Source organism: Carassius gibelio, chromosome A9 (genome assembly GCF_023724105.1).
Source record: "Carassius gibelio isolate Cgi1373 ecotype wild population from Czech Republic chromosome A9, carGib1.2-hapl.c, whole genome shotgun sequence".
Lineage (NCBI taxonomy): Eukaryota > Metazoa > Chordata > Actinopteri > Cypriniformes > Cyprinidae > Carassius > Carassius gibelio.
Window position 1 is genome coordinate 2676985 of NC_068379.1, and position 27603 is coordinate 2704587.

Genomic DNA, 27603 nt, shown 5'->3' on the forward strand with positions numbered 1-27603 from the left:
GAGGATTCATTTATTTAATCAGAAATACAGTTAAAACAGTAATACTGATTTAAATGTATGTTTTCTATTTTAATATATATAAAAAAATAAAAAAAAAGTTGGTAATTTATTCCTGTGATTTATACCTGATTTTTAGCAGCCATTACTCCAGTCTTCAGTCCCACATGATCCCTCTGTTGATTTCATGCTTAAAAAACATTTCAACATTGAAAACAGCAGCTTAATAGTTTTGTGGAAACTGATGCTTTCTCAGTATTCTTCGATCATGAGTAGAAACTTTAAAGGAGCAACATTTATATGAAACATTATACATGGTTTTCACTTTTGAAAGACAAATGAATGCATCCTTGCTGAATACAACTATACATTTTTAAACCCACATTTTTGAAGAGTAATGCATATAAATGTATATCCACATGGTATGTCTAAATGGATGTATTTACTGTATGAACCTGGTTTCAGCTTCATTAACATCCTTCAGAGTTCAGTTCTCAGATGTTGATGGGCTTTGTGACAGAGTTTGGAAATGCTGGGCTCTAGTGTCTTCATTTCCATTCCTCTCTCAGCTGATTGTCCTGTGGTTGTGGTGGGATATTTTGATCCACTCATGTCCGTGCTGAAATCCCACTCTTAAACCACTCCTCTGAGAGAGGCAGCAGGCACCTTCACTCAACTCACCAGAATAGCTCAATGAGCCGCTCTACGCTAGTGTGCTGTCATGAAGCCCCCTCCCCACCCAGTGCCAGGTCCGAAGAGGATACACACACACACACACACACACACACACACATAGACATCGGATCTCGAAAGAGTAGCCTACTAAACAGCCACTTGGACTAAGCAACTATTTTTCACGCAGATTGTGAGGAGTTACTTAATTTCAGTGCCTACTTTATGTGTGAAGGAGGAGAGACTGTTTAACAAGAAGTACACAGCTGAGAAAGATTGTCATCATGAAGTTACATGTGACATTATTTTTTGCCGGGCTCTTCGGTGCCTTGGCAACTCTGTTCATTCTCTTGTCTTTTGGCACGGACTATTGGCTCTTGGCATCTGAGACCTGCAATTCCCATTCAAAAGGTCTGGTTACTTTGCAGGTGGGTGGAAGTGTTCTTTCATTTCTTTAAGGGCAAAGAAAAAATGCTTGAAGTGGATGACTATTTTATTGATATGAATATTAGTTCTGGTGCATTATCAGAAGAGTAGATTTAGGGATGGCCTGTCTAAAAATACGAAATGTATGTTTTGGATTTTAGTGTATCTGTTTTGTATTGAAACTAAACTGAACTAGATTTCAGCTCTCTGATCCTTACCGAAGCAAGATCCTCAAGCAGTCATAGGCATATTTGGTTTATAAGCAGTGACCCGTTACATGACATCCTCATATACGTCACTATTTACAGTCTGAGTGTAGACTCTGCTGTGCTATGCTATGCTGTGGTTTGACACCACACTTAATACTAACCAACGGAACTGAATCTCAGTGCAGTGTCTATTCAAACAGAAGTCACAAATGAGCCACAAATGAGGTTTGCCTCATAAAGATTTCAGTTGAATTTGAAATGCAACCAACTCCATCTCATGAGAGAACGAAACTTTCACAAGGCTGAAATTCTGAAAAAAGTATGCATCAGAGGTCCACCCCTAAACATAACGGTCAGTGGTTGTATTATGGATACAAGTTCCCCTTGAAGGTTTCTAACAGTTACCAGTTTAAGTTTAATTCTCGAGCAGGGTTCAGTTAAATGCAATAAAGCACATAATCCATAATGTTCTTGACTTTCTTTTTTTTTTGTAAACTGCATCACATAAAAAGCATATGTCCATCCATAGACTGCAAGTGTCAGTCCTCTAGTTGTTCATTACATTTGTAATTTCAGTGGCTTGACAACATGTGTCCATTGCTCTCTGACCTCTTCTCTCTGCTCCTTCACAGCGAGGTGATATTGTGGTTAACCAGGGTCAGGACCACTTTAGTGAAGACCAGGACATTACCTTTCATCATGAAGGCTTCTTTTGGCGCTGTAGCTTTAATGAAATCATGGACGGTGATGATCTGTGGAAGTTCTGGTTTGGTAAGAGGCTGTTATATTTCCTTTGGTGCAACATCATTAACTCATTTTAATTAATTGAACCTTATTATAAACTGTTACCATTATTTCATATTACAAAGTGTGATGTGCTCGTGGTATTTAGCCCTCTTGTGAAGCTCTGGGTGAGATGTTGCCACAAATATCCCAGGGGTCTGACCTGTGGCCCTGCAGAAGGCAAAAAGAAAGAGAGGGAATAGTTGTTCAGATTACCTCAGTCAGCAAACAACTCGGATATGCTACAGTTCTGAATCTTAATTTAAACAATCATTTATATGAAACAATGAATAATGAACTAGCACACTAAGAAAAAATGACAATTCTTCTCGATCTTCCCTTAGAAAATCAGCCACACGCGAGGGAATGCAAACCTGCATATCTTCTTCCCTTTCCATTCCCTGACCAGAGCTACAACACTACCAGTTATCAGACTGCCATAAGTAAGTTTATTGATTACTGACGTTGATTTATTTATTTATCATTTTAGTTTATTTAACACATGAATATTGTTTATGCCCCTAATGCCAAATTCCAATATCAGTATCTTTCACCTCCTCCACACTTCTATCTTTTTCTATTTGTTTTAAAATTCAGTTTATTAATATTTTGTTATATTTAATTTATCCCACTTCTCACCATGAAAATACCCATTGTAGCTGATATGGTTTTATAATAAAATCATACAAACTAACGAAAAATTATATATATATATTTTTTTTTTATAATTGTTTTTTGTTTTAATAATAATAATTAGCTTGCCTTAAATAATTAGCTTACTTCATTAAATAACTGTGTATCTAGATAATTGCCTTGCTGTGATCTCAGCTGTCAATATGAAATTAAAATGAACCATATTTACTTTTTTATTGCCTTATTGTTCTTATTCTAAATATAAAAAAATAAAAATAAATTCCACATTAAAATCTAGTAACTTGCTCTGTCTCTGAAACGACTTTTTGTTTGACATCACAAACCCCTTATATTTTTTCTGCTCTCCACCTAAACTCAAGATACAAATCAAGTCGAACCTTTTTCCCCCACAAATATCATGCTTCACAGTGAAGCTACAGAAATGAAATGGGTTTGAAGTAGCATACAGCATTGTTTTTAAAGGTCTACCTTAGTGTCACTGCATAGTGTATAATGTTTTGGCCACTGTAATGTGAACTGTTTTCCCTCTGGTTTGTGTTAATGAACAATCGTCATCATTATTTAGTCTACAGAGGCTTCTGGAGCGTCTTTATGTTGCTCGGTGTGGCTGCTGTGGTGGCCGGAGGCTTCATTGTTATTTGCGCAGCTCCATTTGCCAATCATTGCCTTTATAAAGCAGGAGGTGGACTCTACCTCATTTCTGGTAAGTAAAAGATTGCACGAGAAGGTAAAGTACATCTCATGTGCAGCACTCAACAATTTCACATACATCTAATTTATACTTTACCCTTTACCTCTCTCTTTCGTCTTGCTATTCACTTGTCCAACTCTCAATGCTGTCTCTTTTCTCCAGGTTTCTTGCTTCTCGTTGTCACTGTTATGTATGTTTTTTGGTTAGATGTTTTGGATGTAATAAGCTCGTATAAGGAATATCAGACGTATAAGTGCTCTGGTTTCGAGCTCAGTTTGAGTTATGGCCTCTCTTTCATGTTTGCTCCTGTGGGCGTGTTCTTCTGTCTTCTGTCTGGTCTTCTCTTCCTAGTGATTGGCCGAGCAGTCCAACATCATTATAACTGAACCTCCTGAACGGTTTCAAAACAATTGCACAAAATGCATTAAAGTGATAGTAGACCTCAAAATTAAAACTGTCATCATTTACACCCCCCCCCCCCAAACTCAGTCTGCAGTCATTTCACCGCCACCTATCTTTCAAGTGGACCACTGACACCCCTAATTGAGATTGGTCCTGTCCCAAATCGATCACTTCATGTGCAGACTTACAATTAAATTGATTTTAATGTATGTTTTAGCTGTGATTCCCATTCACATCAATCATAAGACTGACAGACTGCGACGGGTTGTGATAAAAATCTCAGTTTGTGTTCTACTGAAGAAACAAAGTCACCTACATCGTAGATGCCCTGGGGGTCAGCAGATAAACCTCAAATTTTCATTTTTGGGTGAACTATCCCTTTAACCTTTAAACATTTCCAGAACCAAAAACTGTATTCCATTGATAAAGTAACAAAGGAAGCCAAATGAGAATGCAGTTTTAAGACAATATTACGATCCCATCAGAGACAGACAGAAGACGAGACACTGACAGGTGCGTCCTTATAACAGCAGAATGGCTGAGAGCAATGACTCATCTATATGGCAGGTGACAGCTGTGTGCACTCTCACTGTAGGACTGTTAGAGGCAATGGTACAAACATTAAACTTAAGCATGCATATCAACAGATGTATTACTGCATGCTCTCTTTCCAAACCGTTTGCCACATAACTCACTGAGGGTGTGTGTATCTATTTCTGCATGTTTGTATATATAGGCTATTACTGTCAGTCTTTAGTGTGTCTTTGTCTCTATTTGGTTTCTCTCGGGGCCAACTGTAGGCCTCCTGCAATGCTATGCAGTGTGTTATTTAAAGGTCTTGGATAATATTGCACATGAGAAGAGAGCTGAGTGTGCTCATGCTGACTGAAAGGATTTAAACCAGTTTGACCATTTTTTTCCTGAAAAAGGCTGCAGATATACTGTGCTAAACTAGTTTTCACTATATGACCTGTGAGTCATTTGATTTGTGGGGGTCCATCTACATTTCAGCCACTAGAGGTCACTGTTACATGAGAAATCAATGCGTACTTAAAACACTAGACAATGAAAGGGAGTATATGATGTTAGAAATTAATGTATGTCTGACACGCGAGACAGTTAAATAAATATAACATTATGAACTAACAGTTTTCCATTTTTATTGGTCTGGTAATATCTTGTTCATACTTTACTAAAAGGACCTATAAGTTGGTTTATACATTTACTAACAATGAACAATATATATATATATATATATATATATATATATATATATATATATATATATATATATATAAATAATAATAATAATACATTTGCAATTATTATTATTATTATTATTATTATTATTATTATTATTACTGTTAGTTCATGTTAAGTAAAGTAGTTTCCTAATGTTAAAGTGTTACCAAAATCTTTTTCAAGGCTGATGCTAAAATTCATGGGGCTTATAAATTTATTAAATAAGTCTTCTACACATTAAAGTTTTCATGGCACAGTGTTTGTTATAACAACATCAGTTTCTTTTTAACTTGTGACAGTGTTTTCCGTTAGTAATTTTTATGTGTTTGCTGTAATTCAAATTTCTTATCTTAATTTTATCTTATATTATCTAATCCAAAGAGTCGGCTATATTATAATACAACATTTGAAGACATATCTATTTACAGTACATTTTTGCTCTTGGTAACAGGTCATTTCTGATATGTTGAATTCATTTACTTGTGCTTCAGGATTTTTTATTAATTAATTTATTATAATTTTTTGTTTTATCTTAAAACTGTCTACTATGAAATATTCACCCCCACAAATATTGGTTGTAGCTTCTAATTTAAACATATCAGAGTTGTCTGTTAGATGTGGGATTGATGCTCCAGGTACCTTACACAACTCACAAGTTTTCAGCATACTCTCCGTGGGATGTGACACAGATGTGTGAATAAATTCTGAATGTGTTGAAAGAGAAAATAACTCCGCACCGATGCTTTGTGGACTCTGTTACCCAGACTGCAATATACTGTACATTAATGTGCATCACACTTTGGTGAACCAGAGCAGCTTTCGAAAGAGGTTTATCTAACCACACATTGTGTGTGTGTGTGTGTGTGTGTGTGTGTGTGTGTGTGTGTGTGTGTGAATATGTGACGGGGGGTGAAAATCAATCAGTCAGGAAATATGGACTGAAAATCAAATCAACAGGAAATATGTGAAGAGAATATTGACGGGACACTGACTTTCTTGTGATGCACTGTCAATAAATGCCTGTTTGTGTGCTGTTGCGAGTTTGGGTGTGAATGTGGTTACTTCCTTGGTCCCTGGTGACTGTTGTGTGGTTCTGCATGATTAGGCCAGATAATTGTGTGCTGATAATAAGCATGTTCACAGCACTGCACAAAGCACTGTGTTCCACAACAAGACTCTCACGTGCGCTGCCAGGACAGTCTGGAGCTGTACAGTGACCTACAGATTCAGTGCATCAACACCTGTTTAGCACACGGTAAAATCAATGCATTTCTGAACTAAACAGACCCAATCATGCATGTTTTTATGACAGTAATAGAACAAACTGGGGAGTACAGTTACATTGTTTTTTTTTATTGTCTATTTTTTTCAACTTAGAGATCCATTTCTTGGTTACAGTGTATACAGTAATTCATTACACAGTGGTTCTAACTAAACAAAACATTGGCCACATTTTCTAAAATACATCAAATCATTTTTACATGGCGGTGTTTCGCTATTTTGACGTGCTCACTATGTGACAACATGTTTCTTTAGCTTATGTCATTGCTATAATTTCTACTCAATTTTTAGTAATTAAATAAAGGGATTTCAGAAAGCGCAATGAACTCATCACTTTACTTTGTAAAATTAGTTTTTTTTTTCCATTTCATATAAAAAATGTAATGACGTAATTCAACTCTTAAAAGTTGTATTTATTTATTGATTTATTTATTTACTTACAGTCATATTTGAAAACTTCTGGATTTTAACTGGAATAATATTTATTTTTAATATTTATTTCAAAAAATTGTGTTGGAGCAGAAAGGCTGATAATGTACTGTAGATAAAATGCTTATATGGATGTTTTATATCAAATTAAACAAGACAACCTGCTGATTCAGATTATACCTTTTATTTAACATCATTGATATTGATCACAAATCAAATTAGAAACCAGACGTGACATTTTATATTCATGCCTCATAATTGATTTATGTCCTGTAAATCTGATAAGCTTATGATTCTTCATATTGATGTGTGACATGGTTACAGATGTTGGCTGTGTGTTAATCTGATGTAATCCAATACTGAAGGTAAAATGCTTGAAAGGTGAAGTGGGGTTTTTGTCATTCATGAGCATCATAACTCTAATTAAGCTCAAATTAGACTGCAGAAAGGCTAAGATTGTACACGCTACCATAAAAACCCCCTGTTACTTGTGTTGTGACTCCTGTTTGCCTTTTTCTCAGAGTTTTCCTAAAGCCCTATTTATATGTAGTTTGTAATCCCTTTTGACGCTTTAGTCCCCAGAATCTTGCTAGGATTTGAATTGCATGAAACAAAATGGCAAGTCTTATTAAAACCCGCTCTTTGTTTAGAAATGGTTTTACATAATTTCAGAAATGACTTGGAAATAATGAATAAACAATGTGTTATGTTAATGCACGTATTAATGCAGGGCACGAGCATATAATTAAGAGCCATGATTCAAAATCAACTGTGCTGGTGTGGGCAGGAAGCCACAAAGAATTACTGGAGAAACACAAATAAAAGACCCAAGTTTGCATGACCTGTGGGGTCAATAACATTCATAAACTGGAAGAGAATAACCTACTGCGCTATACCTTATGACTTCCCATGTCTGACGTGACCAACTGTCTGTCTAAGATATTTACTGAACCCTCACACCATGAGATAGTGTGTTTTTAATTAATTATATCTAAAATAAATTAATCTCAAGTAAATAATCTTATGAAATGTATTTTTTGTGTGTGTTAAAATTATCTTAACAATTTTCATGTCATTCATTCATTCATAACCTATCTGACTTTTCACCAAGGCTGTATTTATTTAATAAAACATACAGTATAAACAGTAAAATATTATAGCCTAACTGTGTTAATAACTGTTTTATTTAAATATATTTTAAAATGCAATTTTATGTCAAATCTGTATTTTCAGCAGCCATTACTCTAGTCTTCAGTGTCACATGATCCTTCAGAAATCATTCATTCATATATATATATTTCTGGGTTCTTTGTTGAACAGAAATTTCAAAAGAACAGCCTTTATTTAAAATAGAAACCACTAATAAATGTCTTACTGACACTTTTGATCAATTTAATGCTTCTTTGCTAAATAAAAGTATTTAAAAAAGATTTGGACCTCCAACTTTTGCATGACTGCAAACTACAAGTCTTCTGAAGCAACATCTTGCAGCATCTTGTAAGGCATTTTTCGAAGTGTCACATAAGGTTTGTTGTATAGGATGTTGTGATATCAATGCGACATGATTGATCGTCATGATTATGTATATTATGACGTCTCGTCTCATAACCCAGTTCCAGCTGCCCGTATCATCCACTGCCTCCATGGCACACAAAGGGTTATTGAGGACTGTTGCTCCGTCTCGCTGGGCTTTTGATTTTAATTGCGGCTGCACTCTTCTGCTCCTCTTCACTCAAAGGCTCAAATGTCCCGTTTGAAATCTATTGCATGAGAGATGCAGTTTTCTATTTTTTTTATACCTTCTTAAATCTTGTGATACATTAAAAGGTGTAATCCAACTGAAATGGAAATTGCGCTTCTAGAAAACAAATGACGAGAGGACGATAGAGAGGCCAGCGCTGTGCTCCATCCCTGAGACCGTGAGGAGGCTCGTCAGAGGCGGTCCTCTCTCTCTCTCACCCCCCGAGTGTGCTGGGCTTCTTACAGTGGAGCTGCTGGGCAGGTTGATTACAAGCTTACGGTAAACAATCCTTTTCAGCTGCACCAAGCAAAATTACATGTTGTGTTTCTATGTGTGTGTGTGTGTTTTCTTCTTCTCCGTTTTGCCATGTGATGTGGAGTGTCAGGTGGTGTGTGGTGGAGTAGGGGCACAGGCTTCTGAATAATTACTTGCAATCAAGTGGTACAGAAGTGCTCCAGAACCCTTGTTGATCTGCACACTGAGCTTCTCCTGATGCAGTGTGTGTTAGACGTGTAGCACGCTCTGGTCTTGTGACTCGTGTTTGGAGAAAGAGTCAAGGAGTTTTTGCTGCTCCAGTACTGAGGTTGTATCATGGTTCACTGATGAGATGATGAATACAATTTTAAAATTCAACTTAAAAAAAGAAAAGAGAAAAAACTATAAAAATACTGTAGGAAACACCTCTTGGTGAAGTGTGAGTTACTCTACCATATACAGTGGAAAATCTTTAGGTGGTTTAACGTTACATTATATGTAGTTTTTACTGTAAAATATTGTCAAATTTACAGTTTTCAAATAAAAAACTATGAATTGCGATTCAATTTATGCTGAAAAACTACTTTTTAAAGACAATACCAAAAGTTGTATTCCATTTTCTGTGTGACACGTCACATTTGATTATATTTTATTTAAATAGTAGTTATGTTTCTTTTAGTTATTGGTAATTGGTAATGAGCATTAGCCATGTTTTATGGACAGGAACTCTAATTACATAATTAATTATGTAATTTCCAGCTTTATTAATATGGTTTTTAAAGCTAAAAGGCACTTTTTCAAGCTTGGTATAATAACATTATATCACTTAATGGAATAGACTGTAAGAAGTTATAAAACGTCATACCGTAATACCAGAAACGCACAATATATATTTTAAAACTGTAAATATCTGGCAACCACAGATGCCAGGTTTTTATTTATCATTATTATTATTATTATTATTATTATTATTATTATTATTATTATTATTATTATTATTATTATTATTATTTTACAGTGTATAATTTAGCAATACATTTTCTGAGTGTAGTTAATGTTCTGGTTACTGTTATTCTTTCTGTTATTGTTGTCTTTTATTTGCATTTTTTGGAATTCTCAAATGACTGTTTAGCATAAATAGAACCATTTAAATCAAAAACAGAAAGGAAGAGTTTGACAACAGGCATCTGACATTTAAATGGAAATCCATGATAGAATTGATATAATATCATACAGCATGGTCCAGCACAAATCTAAACAAATGCTGCCAGATATCTCTTGTTGTGAGTGAAATCTCCTTCACCGCTGTGCTTTTGCTAACACATCTGTTACATCTGTTGCACTTTGCTGTATAGTTTCAAACTCTGTATTGCTAAAAAAAACACTACTAGCTTTAACAAGAGTTTTGTGTCAGAGTAGAATAAACTGAGGACCTCTTGGTTGGAGATAGGATGTATTACGTTTCAAATTAGGAGTGAGACAAATTAACCCCTGCTCTCTGTCTTATTAAGTGTCTGAACAGACTGCTCTTTGGGCAGTGCCCTGGTTTAGGGAGAAGAGTGCTGGAGTAATTAGTTTAATTTGAAGCGGTTCCCCTCACAGCAGTGTGGAGCGCTGGGTGATCAGATCTCAGTCTTGGGTCTGACGGGCCGGGAGAGGGTAACGCTTCTCTGGAGGAGAGGATCTGTGTGGGCTCACTCCTCTCAAAGCTGCAAATACTCTCTGTTTGTAATGAGCCGCATGATGGTGGTGTGGTGAAAAGACCTTCTCAGCTCAGAAAACGTGCTTTACTCTTTTTTTTTCTTTACTTTCTTTTTGTTCTGCTTTACTTTTTTTTTATTGTTGAATTGATATATATATATCCAAAAGTTTGAACACACCTTCTCAAACACCAGAGTTTTCTTTATTTTCATGACTATGTCACACTGAAGGCATCAAGGGCTATTTGAGCAAGAAGGAGAGTGATGGGGTGCTGCGCCAGATGACCTGACCTCCACAGTCACCGGACCTGAACCCAATCGAGATGGTTTAGGGGTGAGCTGGACCGCAGACAGAAGGCAAAAGGGCCAACAAGTGCTAAACATCTCTCGGGGAACTCCTTCAAGACTGTTGAAGACCATTTCAGGAGACTACCTCTTGAAGCTCATCAAGAGAATGCCAAGAGTGTGCAAAGCAGTAATCAAAGCAAAAGAAGAACCTACAATATGACATATTTTCGGTTGTTTCACACTTTTTTGTTATGTATATAATTCCACATGTGTTAATTCATAGTTTTGATGCCTTCAGTGTGACTCATAGTCATGAAAATAAAGAAAACTCCAAACTTTTGGTCTGTACTGTATATACTGTATATATTGATTTTGATTTTAATTATCTGTTTTCTCTTTATTAGAGATAATATTTATTTTTATTATCTCTAAAGATGAATTTTTTTAGTGATATGATAGTTTGTGGTGTTTGATTTTCTGAATTCTCTAAATCCTTTCACTGTTGCTGTATTTACAATAATTACATAATAATAAATACTATTTCATTTATCAGAGCACACACACACACACACACACACACACACATGCACAAACACACATGCACAAACATATATATTACATCAAGTTAAAGTAAATGAAACTATATTAAAATGAGAAATTTTGCCTTTCAGTTTTGGTTAATATATTTTATGTGAATTAGTTTAATGTATTTTATTTCAAGTAACGGAAATGTATTTTTTTTTTTTTTTTTGTTAACTATAATAACCCTGATAATCAATTATAAATTAAATATGAATACTGGATGCTAAATGCTGTTAAATTCTGTTATATTTTATTTATCTGATTTTTATTTGTATTTTTTTGGTATTATTTGACCTTAAGCTTGACAAGATCTCCATCGAATCGTTAATGGAATAAGATTTCTCAGATGTCACTGAAATGAACACAACTGAAAGCTCAAGTTAAATCTATATCTGAATATTACTAATCATTACAGCCATCTGAACAACACACAGCTCTTTTCATGTGTGTATGTCATGCTCATACTGTGACATACACACACACATACAGTACAAGTGTTTCAGTTTCCACCACAAACATATCTGATCAAAAGGTTGGGAGAGTTTTTTTATTGGGAGAGAAATGTATTTGCTTTGTGCGGTTTAGTGTTTTGCTCAAATAAAGCGCTGGTGTGAGTTCAGTAATCTGACCAGAGTGCATGGGGAAAACCTAAAAACACCTGATTAGGATTCATCGGGTCAATTCCAGTCATATTCCTCAGTCTACAGCTATAGAAATGTCCTTTATTTTGCTCATGTATTGCAGATCTTCGAGGCCTTAAAGCTTTGGCCAAATGGGACAAATAGATTTAATGAAAATAGAACGTGGAGAGAAAATAAATAGTGCTTGGTGTCATTGAAAGCCCAAGAGAGAACACACGAACATGTTCTTGTATTTACACAACGTGCCGCCCAAAACCTCACGTTCACATTAATATTATTATTATAACAAAATGCATAGCAATGTTCCTTAAAGCAGATTATATTAACTGAAATGCAATGACCTCCTTGTTTACACAAGTTATGGTAATTGAATTCATCCACGTGGAGAATTTGTCAGCATGACCGTAACGTATTAAAATCTGATGAGATTACTCATGTTAGCAGCGTGCTTTAAAACAAATGAGCTCACTTGTCCAACATGTTAAACACAATGACATGCACATAATCTTATTTATACCTTAAGCATATGATAATGAATAAAAAGCATCCTAATAACATGGAAATGATATTCTAGATCATGAAGACTGGGTTTGGGAGCATCTGCATTCAGGTTCGTCTGGACATGTTAGAATCAAAGCACTTATGCATGCATATTACCACTTTATTAAATTATAGTATTACATATAGTCTTTAAAATACGAAAGCTATGACAAGAAAGTGGATATATATGATGTATATTAAATCCAAATACTGAATGCATGGTGGTATATCTTTGTAGTATCCGTTCAAATAAAGTCGTAATCGCATAAAACGGCGACAACAGATCGTTTCACACTCATAGATTTATATCCTTAACCACAATGGGAGAAAATAAGCAGCCTTTAATCTCTTTCTCTCTCTCAAGCCGAGCCACATCTGGACAACATCTGTAGACAGCCTGAAGATTTCGGCACCAAAATGAACAACGGAAATCAGCAGATCACCAGTTGTTCAACCAAATCGGAAGAAACTTTTGTGAATATGTGCTTGTTTGTGTTATCATCTGTGCGTTTTGTGTATTTCTGCTGGTTGTGTATGTTCTTGTGGGGATCTTGTCGGTTGCTCCTATACCTTGCCTAACCAGCCATTAGTGGGATTGCAGGCCTCCAGCATTTCAAACACCTTAATTAGTTATTCAGCTCCTTATTTGTGTTTGCTTCCCCCTCCGGCACCTAATTAATGCTTAATGGAAACTGCTGAACTGAGCCTGTGGAGAACTCATGAATATTGAAATTAGCCGCAACAATTTTAGAAAGGGTTGCGGGGGATAGAGGTAAGAACTGCTCACTGAGGTACTCATTACTTTTGTGTGATCTATCGGTAGTGAGCAAAGTGGACTTGTACAGAGAAAAACACAACTTCATGCAATAGACTAGACACAAAAATACTTTTTTGATGTTTTAAATAAAACTAAGACGGGAAATTGTAAAATTTACTAGCAATTTCTAAATGAAAATTGTTTCTGCACCAGTTTTTTAGAGTGCTGGCTAAAATGATTTGAACTGTATAAAGTGTTTTATTTAAAATACAAAATTTTCAATAAATGTTTGTAAAAGTTTGGCCACACAATGAACAGGACTTCCATGGAATTCTGCATTTCTGTGTAATAAAAAAAAAAAAAAAAAAAAAAAAAAAAAAGATTTTTCAAAGATGGATATTTTTTAAATGTCTAAAGTTAGGTTTACTTATTGATATTTTACTGGTTCAAAAATTCTAATAATTCTGGAATTATTATAGGAATGTCATGGGCACAGGCATTGAAATATAGACTTTTTAAACAAATCTCTTTGTTGGTTTTAACGCTACATTAAGACATTAACCTTTTATCATAGCTATTATGTTCAAGGGAAATATTTAAACAGATTTTATTTATCTCCACATGTTCTCTGTTTGATAAACAAATATAAGATTGAAGTCATGCATTTGTACACACATTCCAGCATAAAAAAGTGTGTGTATAACCTTTCATTAATTTGGTTTCTTTACATTTTGGTTTTCATTCTTTTCTCTCCAATGCTTTTATTTTCTCTTTTATTCATATTTTACCCCTCAAAATCCTTTGGTGTAAGTTTTGCAAGTTTCGTTCTCTGAGTTTATCTCTCGTCCACCTTTTTCCTATCAACTAAATACATACAGACTTACATAAACATGTTTATTAATGTTACCTTGCAGTAATGATCTGTCATATCTCTGCGGTGATGATTGTAGAATGTGGAAAATCATTTTTAAAATATACGCTAAATAACGCTGCTTTCCATATATTATGAGCAAATGTACAATTCAAATGGCCTTTATGTAAATTTGTAGCATTTTCATTGTTGCAATTATTCACGTGAATTCACAGCACAGTTGAATATGTAACACAACTTCATTTGAATAAGATTTATGAAAATGATGCCACTTAATTTATACAAACAGGACAACAGGGCCTGTTTTGAGACCAGTGGCCAAATCAAGAAGTCTCTTCTCTGTTAGAGAAGGATTATTAAATAAAAAAATCCTTTCACAGGTTATTCAAATGTAATTTGACTTGTGACAAGGCTGGTAATTCATGAACAGAAACCGTGCCTGTCAGTGTGTCGTGAATTTGCATAACGAGGACTCTTCTGTTTCCACAAGCATGGTTTTGTTGACGTCTCCACCTCCAGTCAGTAAAGTGTGCGAGCGCAGTTCATCTGAGCAGATCTTCGACTGACGATGGCCGGATGACTGTCTAAGCATGTGAGCCCTGGTAAACAAAACCAGCAATAATAGCAGAGAAATTTGCCGAGGCTGTATGTGTGTGATTTCTGAATGCTGAGAGGCATTATACGAACACCAGTGAAAAGTTTATCCGAGGTTAATAAAGTAAAGACTTCATGTTCATTTTATAATGTTGACATTCACTGCAACAGATTCCACTTTCACAGTGTGTTTGCATTAGGCATCTCTGATGTGTGTTTTAGAAAACTTCATAAATTACCAAGAATGGTTCTGGCAGTTCGGAAAATTAGATTTGAGAGAGTTTCACCAAAATATAAAAAAATAAATTAATAAATACAAATTTAAACTATTAAATTAAAGTAGTGCTGTTTCACAAGTTCTGCTGCTTTTTTAAATGCAATTGATGTTGCACATGTGTTACAATGAAAGAAAACAGAACATAATTATACAACTTACTCATTTTTGAAAATGTTCCTTTGTCTCCACATTTAAAAAAAATAAAATAATAAAGATCTTCCGAACTTCTCCGGCTTCCAGAGATGCTTCAGATGTGGAGCTGCATGTTATTTCCACAGCTGCGGTGAATGCGCTGAGATCTCCTTTGCTGACTGCTTTCTTTCTCTTACTTGAAACTTTGAAGCGGCTTGGGAAAAGCGTTCCCAGTCACTTTTACATCTTCTGGCTGGTTATGTTTTTAACATATCACTGGAATTGCAAATTTCAGACCTGTGTTGAGCTCTAAAAGGATTGACATTAGAAGGGAGTAAATACATTAAAACACATGAATTTCCTCGCGCAGGAGTATATAATTAAATTATAATAACATCTCTAGCTGAAATGTAGGGGGTCAGTGCATAATGTGTCACAAAGCAGATTCGCAATGTTCATGTATTCATTTATTAATTTATACAATTGGATGGATTCTGAGTTATACATTGTTTAATTCAAGAGAGATGAGGTTTATGTATCAATTTTAAATGGGACTGATCGATTTAATGTCCAAAAGAATTTCTTGCTGATATTTCTACTTTATTTTGCATTCAGCATAATTTAAAGGAAGAAAAAAGAAAGAAAGAAAGTTGACGAAGATCCAGGAGACTTCATCCAAACTTGACACCCTTTTTAAAAGCGCTTGGAAATGAGATGACTCCAGAAGTTTTGATATGAAAGCCATGGGTCACCGAGCACACCGAGTCTTGTTTAGGTAGCAAAATATTAGTGGAGATAAATAAACATTATTTAAAGGATCCGTCAAGCCCTGTTAGATATCCTCGCCATGGTTCACTCGTTCTTCGCTCCCAGGGCAAGGACTATTTAATTATCGCACTAAATGAATAATCAAAAAGTCAATTTCCAAACAGCCCCTCGCTTGCCCGTGCGAAGAAGACAATTGCATTTACAATATCTGCATGCAAAATCTGTCTCACACCCCTCCCCATCGTACAACACCCCATATGCCCTGAAGCAGTGCAAAACTAAGTGCATACGGACCCCTCCTCATGCTTGAGTTAAAGTTGTCCTTTACAGCTAATGATATGGTCCTCCTTAAACAGGAAGAACAAGCGTGCTGATGGTACATCATGTCCTACACCAGCACTTTAGTCATCTGTGTTCATCTGATTATATGAATTATATATGTCGGCTGGTATTGGAATAATTTTGGTTCATGTAGGCCTGTGTTGTAAGAGGTTGTTCATAGTATTTGCATTAATCATTTAAGTGTTTTGCTGTGGTGATGGATTTCCATGAATCCATTTTTATGTTTATCATATATTTAGCAATTCTGTGCATAGTGAAGACTTAATAGATTATATTAGATTTATTCATTTATTTTTTAAAATACTTTTGCTTTTGATTTCTGTTGTTGTAGAGCTGACATCTGAGCCACTAGATGGCGTCACAGTTAGACAGGTCCTTCCGACCTACATTAGTCAGTGGCTGCTCTTCTGATGCTGGATTATATTTGTCTGTTTTTCACAGCATTTACTGTTACAGTGTTTCCACAGACACCCTGATGATGAAGGGCACACCTTTGATTTTATGTCACTTCAACAAAAAGGATTTAGTTTAGACTTTTTTTTTTCATCGACATCAGTGATGTTCAAGTAAAGTGTGTGCGGTCTGCTGTTCTTTATTATGTAAAACATTTGTTGATTTAATATCTGATTTGAAAAAGTTTTAAAATCTGATTTAAAAGTTTATTTTATTATGCCTGAAGTTTTTTAGTCTTTTTTTAAGTCTGCATGTTTCACTTGTCACTTACTGCCATAAGCAAATCACTTTGAATGATTTTATTCATTGATTTATTTATATTTAGCTGTTGCTTAAAGTGCATCTAGGTACATGTGAGCACACAATTATATTTTAAATGTTTATTTATATTTTCTTTTCCTCGGCAGTTACTAGAGGACATGATATTTTGTTATAGAGGCAATGTGCAAATTTTCATTAATTATTGCACATTATATATGTTAAGATAAATAATCATTTTATCATATACCCTTTTTATGATTAAATAGGTGTATTTATTTATTACTTACACTGTTCTATTTACTGTATTTGGTCTTCATTTCTGTTCATTAGTTGTGTTTTCTAATGGCAGTACACTACCAGTAAATGACTAGTAAACTCTGTTGATTTTTAATGTTGTTTTCTTCTACACACCCTATCAAGTCCACTCCTGAGCGATTATATTCTGCCGTAAACCTCATTTTTCAGCTGATTGTGAAATGAACCTCTGCTCCTCACACTCACACATTCACTGTTGCTCAAAGCGTGGAGTGATGTGTCTTCTGTTCACTTTGAAATGCTCATCATAAACACAAACCGCGTACACAAGAGGCACTGAGTCAAATCGCCGCATGGTTTCTTTCATTATTGCCCTGTCACTCAGCTGGCAGACGTCCACTTCTTCCTACTGTAAGGTGTAGGACTCTGAAATCGTCACTGTAATTGTCTAACCCTTCCCCGGAGATGAGTGTTAGATCAACATTGAGCCAGCGTTATTTGAGCACGCTTTGCTGAGCTGGTCTCAGCAGGGGTGTAGTTGTGTCGCAGGGGCATTCTGCTAAACGCACATGAATTTTAATAATACACTGTGAGTGTGGCAGGAAGCAAAGATCCCCGATTCCTCTGGAGCCCGTCTCAGCTGTAGCCGCGGCACTGAGACCGTGCCAAACCTTCTCTCTCCTGAGACTGTACTTTACCGCTTAGCTGAAGGATTATTCACTGAAAGGCATAGCTGTGCCCGGAGAAATGTCTGGGAAGTGTGACGGACAGAAGATTTACTCATCTGAGATTCTGTAATTATGCAAAGTAGGCCGATCAAATGACATTTAGATGGCAGCCTGTCTCTGTCTGCTGGAATAGCTATCCTGTCAACCTTTTTACGATCAGATGCTAGATAACTTGTTACCTGTCCACACAGAACACAGAGGCCCACTAATGAGGCTCCCTCGCCTCTTCTGTTAACCTGCTCTAATTGAATCTCAGGTGTTCTATTGTTCAAAGATGAGCCTGCGGGACCGCTGAGACGCCTCTCGCTCCCTGGATTGCCTCGTGCGAGATGGAGAGAAAGAGAGCAAGAGAGGTGGAAAAAGGGGGGTGAGTTATGTTATAGCATTGTGATGTGCATCTGTGCCCCTCTGCACCCTGTCATGGCCTGCAGACCTGTCCTCACACATCCGTCTGTTGGCGCTGTCACACTTGCACGTCAGGGTGGGGAGTGAACGGCATCTGTTCTGTGCACTCAAACTACACAAGACAAGAACTTATCAACTTACCACATTTTACTGTCCTTTAAAAAGTGTAGGATTTCACGTAGCAAAACATTTATAAGTCTATCTCTCTCTCTCTAATATATATAAACATTACACACAGACATTTATATATATATATATATATATATATATATATATATATATATATATATATATATATATATATATATATTCATTCATATATAAATATATTCTTTTTTTTTGTTTTCGGGTTGGGGTTACTCTTATTTTCACCAAGTCTGCATTTATTTGATCAAAAACACAGTAAAGAAAAAAAAAATATAAATGGTGTATATCATCAGAATTTGAAACAATATTTTTCAATTTCAATATTTTGAAATATTTTATTAAAAAAAAATAATTTAATTCCTTTGATGGAAAAACTGAGTTTTCAGCATTCATTACATAATAGTTAGTGCTCATCATCCATGCTCAGAAATAGTAATGGTTCTTATTGTTATCAATTTTAAATGTTAAATCAATGTTTTAAATATTTTACATTAATGTTTTTGTGAGAACTGTGAATAATCCTTTGATTAATATAAAGTTCAAAAGAACAGCACACAACTAGCTCCAAAAACTATTTTGAACATGAATAACAATAATAATAATAACACTAATAACTGTTTATTAGTGATTTCTGAAGGATCATGTGACACTGAAGATTGGGGTAAAGACTCCTGCAAATCACTGTACATTTAAAAAATATATTTGAAACTGTAATATTTTACTAAATTACTGCTTTTACTCTTTTTATCTGTTATTATAATTTGATACCAGCTGAAAGCATCTATATCAAATCTCCATTGTGGTGTCCTTGGTGCTCTGATGACTCTGTATCCCCTCACTGTTCCCGTTCCCTCTCTCTTTCTCCACACTCCCTCAGTCCTCATTCATCCTCTCCTTTATCTTGCCTTTTATCATATTTCTTCAGGTTTTCAAAAACAAACATCATTAATGAACTACTGTGCTGACATATGCAGAATGCCGGCAACTAATTTAATACGCACGCGGCTGATCGAATCTCCCCGTGGCGTGCATGTCACCCACTGCATCTCAATGAGAACATGCAAGAGCGAGTGCATCCATACAGTCAGCTCAGTGCCCAATCCATAAGGAGTTATCTATCGAGAAAGATAATAATCACAATCAGCCATATATTTACTTAGTCCTTAGCATATGTTCAAAGTTGGATTATTATTTAGTGGTAGATAAGGGTGACGTTCTGGACTTTAATAGCATTTGGGTGTTTTGATAATCAGATGTGCTGCGAGTCAGAATAGTCTGAATTCCCCGAGGTTTGTGCCGTGTTGGTTTCCATAGGGGCAGCCCAGTGTCGCTGATGTGTGGTAAATTGATTTCAGTGCTGATCTGATGGATGAATTGAAAATGAATGTCTTCATAGGTGACCTCTTTGCTGGAGATGCTGTGATTGCCTCCCCAATGTGCCTCATGTTGATTGACAGGCCGGCTAACAAGTTCTGTCTCTGTGAGAGTTATAATATACCTGTGCAAGGGACTCTCTCTTCCAGTCGCCACACACACACACACACACACACACACACACACACTGCGAGCTGAGATGAGCAGCTCACATACCGTCTCTGCTTGAAAAATAAAAAGCAGAGAGATGGACAGAAAAAGGAAAATTACAACGAGGCACTGAAGGACATGCTATAGTTTGCACAAGGAATATACATACATACATATATATATATATATTTATTTTATTGGTTGTTCAGATATACTAACATAAATCATTGTGGTCACTTTGGGATTGATCAGTGCATGGCCCATGACTCTGGTGAACAGGTCTAACCAAATACCCTTAGTGAATGTGACCACAGATTAAAAAGATCAAACCACTGCAAAAAAAAAAAAAAAAAAAAAAAAAAAAAAAAAGCAAAATGAATAAAAATATTCTGTCTTAAGAAAAATCAGTATGAAATGTTGAGATGCTAACAACATGATGTCATGTCTCACCAGGTGAGTTTGGTGAGGTAAACCAGCTCCTCCGAAGTGAAATGTTATTTGTGGGGGTTGGTGATCTGCCATTAAAAGCTAGCGGTTCCCCCTGACAATGCCCCAGGATAGAGGGCTCTTAACCAGACCAGGGGGCCCTGGATGCCCTCACTGTGATGGAGCGTCTGTAACCTTCCTCACTCTTCCTGCAGAGAGCTAATAGAAAAAGAACATGTAGTGCTCACAGAAGAAGGAATGAAAAGTTCAGAAAGAGGTCTGGACAAGTCTGTCTCAATTAACTAAAATTCCACTTTACTCTGTCCTTCACTGCAGCACTTACAGTCTCCTCGGAGTTATATATATATATATTAGTCTGTGGATCATTATACAGTTAGTACTGAATGTTCTGTACAACCTGCTGAAAACAAGATGCATTATCATATGTGGCTTTAGATGTTCAGTGCAGTCAGTACAAACCCAACTGCTTTACACCCGAAGAGGAGCACATTAAACAGCTGGCTGTCAGCTCTCAGTGAGCGAGGCCTGTGCTGGAAGATGGAGTTTCCTGCAGTACTTGTAAGTCTTCATGGGAATGGAGGTGTTGGAAATGACAGGAGTGTCATTGCATCCTGGGATTGATTTAGCTCTGAGACCTGCTCAAATGTGTTTTTGTGTGTATTTACTGCTGAGGCTGTCGGAGAGACAGACGACATCTCTGTCAGCACTCCACAAGCAGAAATGATCTGGCGGTGATGTCCTATTAGTCGGCCCACAGTACATTTGAAAGTGAGTGCTGACTGCACGCAGCGTGCTGCTTCACGTTGGTTGGTATGTGTTCTTCTGATTTACTGTATCTGCTGTCCTCTCTCCTGTTGTGGTTCCTGCTTTTTAAAAAAACTCTTTTAAACTTTGTTAAGGCACTCTCACCAGACAGCATGGGTTCAAACGGCTTGAAGATTTAGTCACTAAGAGGTGCTTGTTCAGTGCTAGAAAGAAAGCAAGAACGTGGGAAGTATAAACCTTTGCAAAATCCAGTAAGGGATACCTTTTTTTATTAAACTCGGAAACTTTTTTTTTTTTTTTTGACATTAATCTCTAAATTGTATACAATATGCTACAAAATAAAGAAATCTTCAGCTTATCCCTGTCAGTGTCATAAATAATACATTAATGTTAAATCCAAAGAGTGCTGTTGTTACGCTAATAGAAAACATAGACATCCCATCCTTCATTTACTCAATATCCATGCCATTTTATTGTAATTTTTTTTATATTGAAATAAAAAAATATGATTCTAAAATGGCAAACAAGTTGAAATTGTCACAGTGTCTGGTCTGTGTATCCCTGGGTGTCCACTAGAGGTCTCACTTTCCCTTATTTGGTCACCTTCCTCCTTGTTTGTGTTAATTGATTGTTCCCCGCTGTCTCCACTTCCCTCATCATCCTTCTGTGTATTTATACCCGGTTTGTCTCAGTCTGTGTCACGGAGTCCTTGTTTAATGTCGAGTGTTATTCATTGTCCGTCATTCTTGCCTTGCCTTGCCTTGCCTTGCCTTGCCTTGCCTTGCCATCTTGTCTTGCTCTCATGTTTATGTTGGATTTGGATTCTCTGGTTTTGACCCTGCCTGGACTGTTTACCCCTTTGGATTATCCCCTAATAAAAGATTCATACCTGCACTTGGTTCTCTCTCCTCGTTCCTGTAAAACCGAACGTGACAGAAGGACTCTGTCAACACGAGACCAGCAGTATGTCTGCCCATATCTCATCCCCAGTCACAGAGTGGGAGAGAAGCGGTTTTGAGGGAACTCGCATGGTGATTTTCCGGGGGACCAGGGGAGGTCGCCGAGGAGGAAGTCGAGAGGAGATTCAGCATTGATCTCAACCATGGCCTCCCATTGACCCAGGGCTACTATGGAATGGGTCAGAGCCACCGTCTGACCATGCCGGACGGAGAGGTGAGAAGAAGCGCACCGCAAAATGGCCGCCAGCCCAGCGCCACAGCACAAGATGGCCGCCAGCCCAGTGCATGGCCACCAACCCCGCACCAGGAGGCAAGATGGAAACCAGCCTCACACCACAGTACCAGATGGCCACCAGCTCAGCGCCGACGTTCAAGAGGGCCGTTGACTCATTCTTAGAGTATTTCCTGAGCGGGCAGGGGGACGTTCCCGAGCGGGCCGCTGCCGTCCAGGAGGACGTTACTGAGTTGGCCGCTGCCATCCCTGAGGCGGTGCCCGAGGCCTTTCCCGAAGCAGTGACCAAGGCGGTGGCCGATGCCGTTCCGGAGGCCGAGGCGGTGTCCGATTCCGTTCCGGAATTCCGGAGGCCGATTCCGGAGGCCGAGGTGGTGCCCGATGCCGAGGCAGAGGCCTAGGTGGTGCCCGATGCTGAAAGCAGTGCCTGATGCTGATCCAGAGGCCGAGGTGGTGGCCGATGCGGAGGCGGTGCCCGATGCCGTGGCCGAGGTGGTGCCCGAGGTTGTTCCCGATGCGGTGCCAGATGCTCTTCTGGAGGTCGAGGCCATGCCCGATGCTGTTCCGGAGGCCGAGGTGGTGCCCGATGCTGTTCCGAAGGCCGAGGCGGTGCCCAATGCCATTCCGGAGGCTGAGGCAGTGCCTGATCCTGTTCCAGAGGCTGAGGCGGTGCCCGATGCTGTTCCGGAGGCCGAGGTGGTGCCCGATGCCGAGGTGGTGCACGAGGCCGTTCCCGATGTGGTGCCCGATGCTCTTCCAGAGGCCGAGGTGATGCCCGATGTCGAAGCGGTGCCCGATGCCGTGACCGAGGCGGGGCCCGAGACCGTTCCAGAGGCAGTGCCCGAAGCCGGGGCACCTCAGGTCTCCACAGACAGTTCAGAGTCCAGTCATGTTCCTGTGAACTCTCCAGAGTCAAGGCAGGTTCATGTGGACTCTCCGGAGTCGAGTCAGGAACCAGTGGACTCTCTGAGGTTGAGTCGGGTTCCGGTGGACTCTCCAGAGTCGAGTCAGGTTCCGGTGGACTCTCCGGAGTCGAGTCAGGTTCCGGTGGACTCTCCGGAGTCGAGTCAGGTTCCGGTGGACTCTCCGGAGTCGAGTCAGATTCCCGTGGACTCTCCGGAGTCGAGTGAGGTTCCAGTGGACTCTCCGGAGTCGAGTCAGGTTCCGGGGGACTCTCCGGAGTCGAGTTAGGTTCTGCTGGACTCTCCGGAGTTGAGTCAGGTTCCGCTGGACTCTCCGGAGTCGAGTCAGGTTCCGCTGGACTCTACGGAGTCGAGTCAGGTTCCGCTGGACTCTCCGGAGTCGAGTCAGGTTCCGCTGGACTCTCCGGAGTTGAGTCAGGTTCCGGTGGACTCTCAGGAGTCGAGTCAGGTTCCGATGGACTCTCCGGAGTCGAGTCATGTTCCTGTAAACTCTCCGGAGTCGAGTCAGGTTCCGCTGGACTCTCCGGAGTCGAATCAGGTTCCGCTGGACTCTCCGGAGTCGAGTCATGCTCCCGCGAACTCTCTGGAGTCGTGTTAGATTCCCGTGGACTCTCCGGAGTCGAATTAGGTTCCAGCGGACCCTCCGGAGCAGAATGGACGCCAGCACAGCGCCACATCCCAAGATGGATGCCAACCCAGCGCCGGTGCGGTGCATGGCCACCAACCCAGCACCACGAAGCAAAATGGCCGCCAGCCCAGCGCCACAGCACAAGATGGCCGCCAGCCCAGCGCCACAGCACCAAGTGGTCGCCAGCCCAGTACCACAACACAAGATGGCCGCCAGCCCCGCGCCACAGCACAAGATGGCCGCCAACCCAGTGCCTCTGCGGTGCATGGCCACCAACCCCGCACCACGAGGCAAGATGGAAACCAGCCTCACACCACAGTAACAGATGGCCACCAGCTCAGCGCCGACGTTCAAGAGGGCCGCTGACTCATTCTTAGAGTATTTCCTGAGCGGGCAGGGGGACGTTCCCGAGCGGGCCGCTGCTGTCCAGGTGAACGTTCCTGAGTGGGCCGCTGCCATCCCCGAGGCCGTTTCCGATGCAGTGACCAAGGCGGTGGCCGATGCTGTTCCGGAGGCCAAGGCGGTGCCCGATGCCGAAGCGGAGGCCGAGGCGGAGGCCGAGGTGGTGCCCGATGCTGAGGCAGAGGCCGAGGTGGTGCCCGATGCTGAGGCGGTGCCTGATGCTGATCCAGAGGCCGAGGTGGTGGCCGATGCGGAGGCGGTGCCCGATGCCGTGGCCAAGGTGGTGCCCGAGGTTGTTCCCGATGCGGTGCGCGATGCTGTTCTGGAGGTCGAGGCGATGCCCGATGCTGTTCCGGAGGCCGAGGTGGTGCCCGATGCCGAGGCGGTGCCCGAGGCCATTCCCAATGTGGTGCCCGATGCTCTTCCAGAGGCCGAGGTGATGCCCGATGCCGAGGCGGTGCCCGATGCTGATCCAGAGGCCGAGGTGGTGGCCGATGCCGAAGCGGTGCCCGATGCCGTTCCAGAGGCAGTGCCCGAAGCTGGGCCGCCTCAGGTCTCCACAGACAGTTCAGAGTCGAGTCATATTCCTGTGAACTCTCCAGAGTCAAGGCAGGTTCACGTGGACTCTTCAGAGTTGAGTCAGGTACCAGTGGACTCTCCGGAGTCGAGTTGGGTTCCGGTGGACTCTCAGGAGTCGAGTCAGGTTCCGGTGGACTCACCGGAGACGAGTCAGGTTCCGGTGGACTTTTCGGAGTCGAGTCAGGTTTCGGGGGACTCTCTGGAGTCGAGTCAGATTCCCGTGGACTCTCCGGAGTCGAGTCATGTTCCTGTAAACTCTCCGGAGTCGAGTCAGGTTTCGCTGGACTCTCCGGAGTCGAGTCAGGTTTTGGTGGACTCTCCGGAGTCGAGTCAGGTTCCGGTGGACTCTCCGGAGTCAAGTCATGCTCCCGTGAGCTCTCCGGAGTCGTGTCAGGTTTCGCTGGACTCTCCGGAGTCGAGTCAGGTTTCGCTGGACTCTCCGGAGTCGAGTCAGGTTTCGCTGGACTCTCCGGAGTCGAGTCAGGTTTCGCTGGACTCTCCGGAGTCGAGTCAGGTTCCGGTGGACTCTCAGGAGTCGAGTCAGGTTCCGATGGACTCTCCGGAGTCGAGTCATGTTCCTGTAAACTCTCCGGAGTTGAGTCAGGTTCCGCTGGACTCTCCGGAGTCGAGTCAGGTTTTGGTGGACTCTCCGGAGTCGAGTCAGGTTCCGGTGGACTCTCCGGAGTCAAGTCATGCTCCCGTGAGCTCTCCGGAGTCGTGTCAGATTCCGGTGGACTCTCCGGAGTCGAGTCATGTTCCGGTGGACTCTCCGGAGTCGAATCAGGTGTTTGTGGACCTTCCAGAGCCAGGGCCAGTCACCGATGACCCTCCAGAGCCAAGTCGAGTCACTGGGTGGTCTGCTGCTCCATGCTGGGGGACTCCGGCCTCAACCACGGGGGCGTGGTGGTCATCTGCTCCGCCCTGGGGGACTCCGACATCGACCACGAGGACGTGGTGGTCATCCGCTCCTCTCTGGGGGACTCTAGCGGCGACCACGAGGACGTGGTGGTCATCCGCTCAGCCCTGGGGGACTCGGGCGGTGACCTCGAGAACGTGGTGGTCTTCTGCTCCACCCTGGGGGGCTTCCGCCCTGACCACATAGTTGTGGTGGTCTTCCGCTCTGCCCTGGAGGGCTCTGGCTTTGACCACATGGCTGTGGGGGTCTTCTGCTTCGTCCTGAGGGGCTTCCGCCCTGACCACACGGCTGTGGTGGTCCTCTGCTCCGCCCTGGTGGGTGCCTCAACATGCCCTTCATGGACTTCTGTTTGGTGTTTTGGTTTCTGTTATGTTTCTGTCTGTTCCCCTCAGTTAGTCTGAAGTTAGTCACCGAACATGACAGAAATGATCAAACTAATAAAGTACTGTTCAAAACTAGGGTCAGTAAGGTGTTCATAAATTTATATAAGGTGTATTTATAATTTATAAATTTAAATTTTAATTTACATTTAAATTTAATTTATTTATCTTTTATTTGCATCAGATGCAAAATTCACTTTTATTTTGTTGGAGGTACAGTTTAATCGCAACAGTCATTAATTGGCTGTCAATGAACATGTCAAACTAATGACCAAAGACTTTTGATTTTAGCTTAGGATCATAGGAACCTTTTAGGATTTGCAAAATTTATCTCAGACGGCCAGATTGTTGCCATAATCGTACAGTGTGTGTCCGGCTGTAAGAGTGTGGACACAAACACCCTACAATGATAAAAATCCAGTCACTACCTTTTTAAATGAAAAAACTCTATGATCGAGATGTCTTGATTTCCTGGGCAATATGTCATGTCATGCCATGGCTGCTGACCGACTGTCCCATATTAGCATATCTCCGCCCTCAGACAATTGTATGCTGCCTGCCATTTTTCTTCATTCTAGCAGCTGTAGCAAAAAGGAATGCACATAAATATAAGGATGCAAAATAAATATAAGAGGACACAGTGGATTAGTTTTTCTTTTTTTGATGGAAATGCACCACCGAATACTACAGAAGAGGATAAGGGCCAAGCAATAATAAAAAAAATAAAACCATCTCAAGATTGAAGGTATTATAATGTGAGATTAAACTCGCTAAATTGCAAGAAAAATTTCAAAATAAAATGTTGAGAATTAGATAATTTAATTTTTGAGAATAAATTTGTGATTTGAGAAAAAAAACTCAAGAAATGTCTTGAAATTAAATTTCAAGAAAAGTTTTTATTAACTGTTGGGATTAAACTCATTAAATTATGAGAAAAGTTGTGCTTCGAGAAAAAATGCGTTAAATTTTGAGGACAAAAAGTCAAAATTATGTAGAGAATAAACTCATTAAATTATGAGAAAAAAAAGTCATTGTGTTTCGAGAAAAAAACTAAATTTAGAGAAAAAAGTCTAAATAAAATGCTGAGAATAAACACACTTGTGTCATGTTCATTTGCTCTCATTGGAAAGCGTAAGTCAGCGTCTGCAGTGACGCAGGTTTTAGAGCGTAATGCTCGTGAATGAATCCTTTTTTCATCACACATCACATTGGAAAAGTGGAAATCAATTGCCTAATGAGTGTTTAATGATGTATTAATTGAGTAGGTTTAGGTATAGGTAGGCTATAGGGAGGGCTTTGTTGTGCTAATAAGGCAGCTTCTATTT

General features: G+C 39.9%; 1 protein-coding gene across 1 annotated transcript; it reads left to right on the forward strand.

The window, feature by feature from the left end:
• Positions 1-801: 801 nt before the first annotated feature.
• On the forward strand, positions 802-5040 carry LOC128019438 (transmembrane protein 182-like). The gene is made up of 5 exons (XM_052605427.1): positions 802-1097; positions 1937-2075; positions 2432-2530; positions 3307-3444; positions 3595-5040. Exons 1-5 carry the CDS (start codon positions 954-956, stop codon positions 3816-3818), a joined length of 744 nt encoding a protein of 247 aa, XP_052461387.1. The 5' UTR covers positions 802-953; the 3' UTR covers positions 3819-5040.
• The last annotated feature ends 22563 nt before the right edge of the window (positions 5041-27603 follow it).

Coding starts and splice junctions, on each gene's coding strand:
- LOC128019438 (XM_052605427.1), top strand. CDS start 954: ATGAAGTTACATGTGACATTATTTTTTGCCGGGCTCTTCGGTGCCTTG. Junction 2,076..2,431: donor TCTGTGGAAGTTCTGGTTTG/GTAAGAGGCTGT, acceptor ATCTTCCCTTAG/AAAATCAGCCACACGCGAGG. Junction 3,445..3,594: donor TGGACTCTACCTCATTTCTG/GTAAGTAAAAGA, acceptor TCTTTTCTCCAG/GTTTCTTGCTTCTCGTTGTC.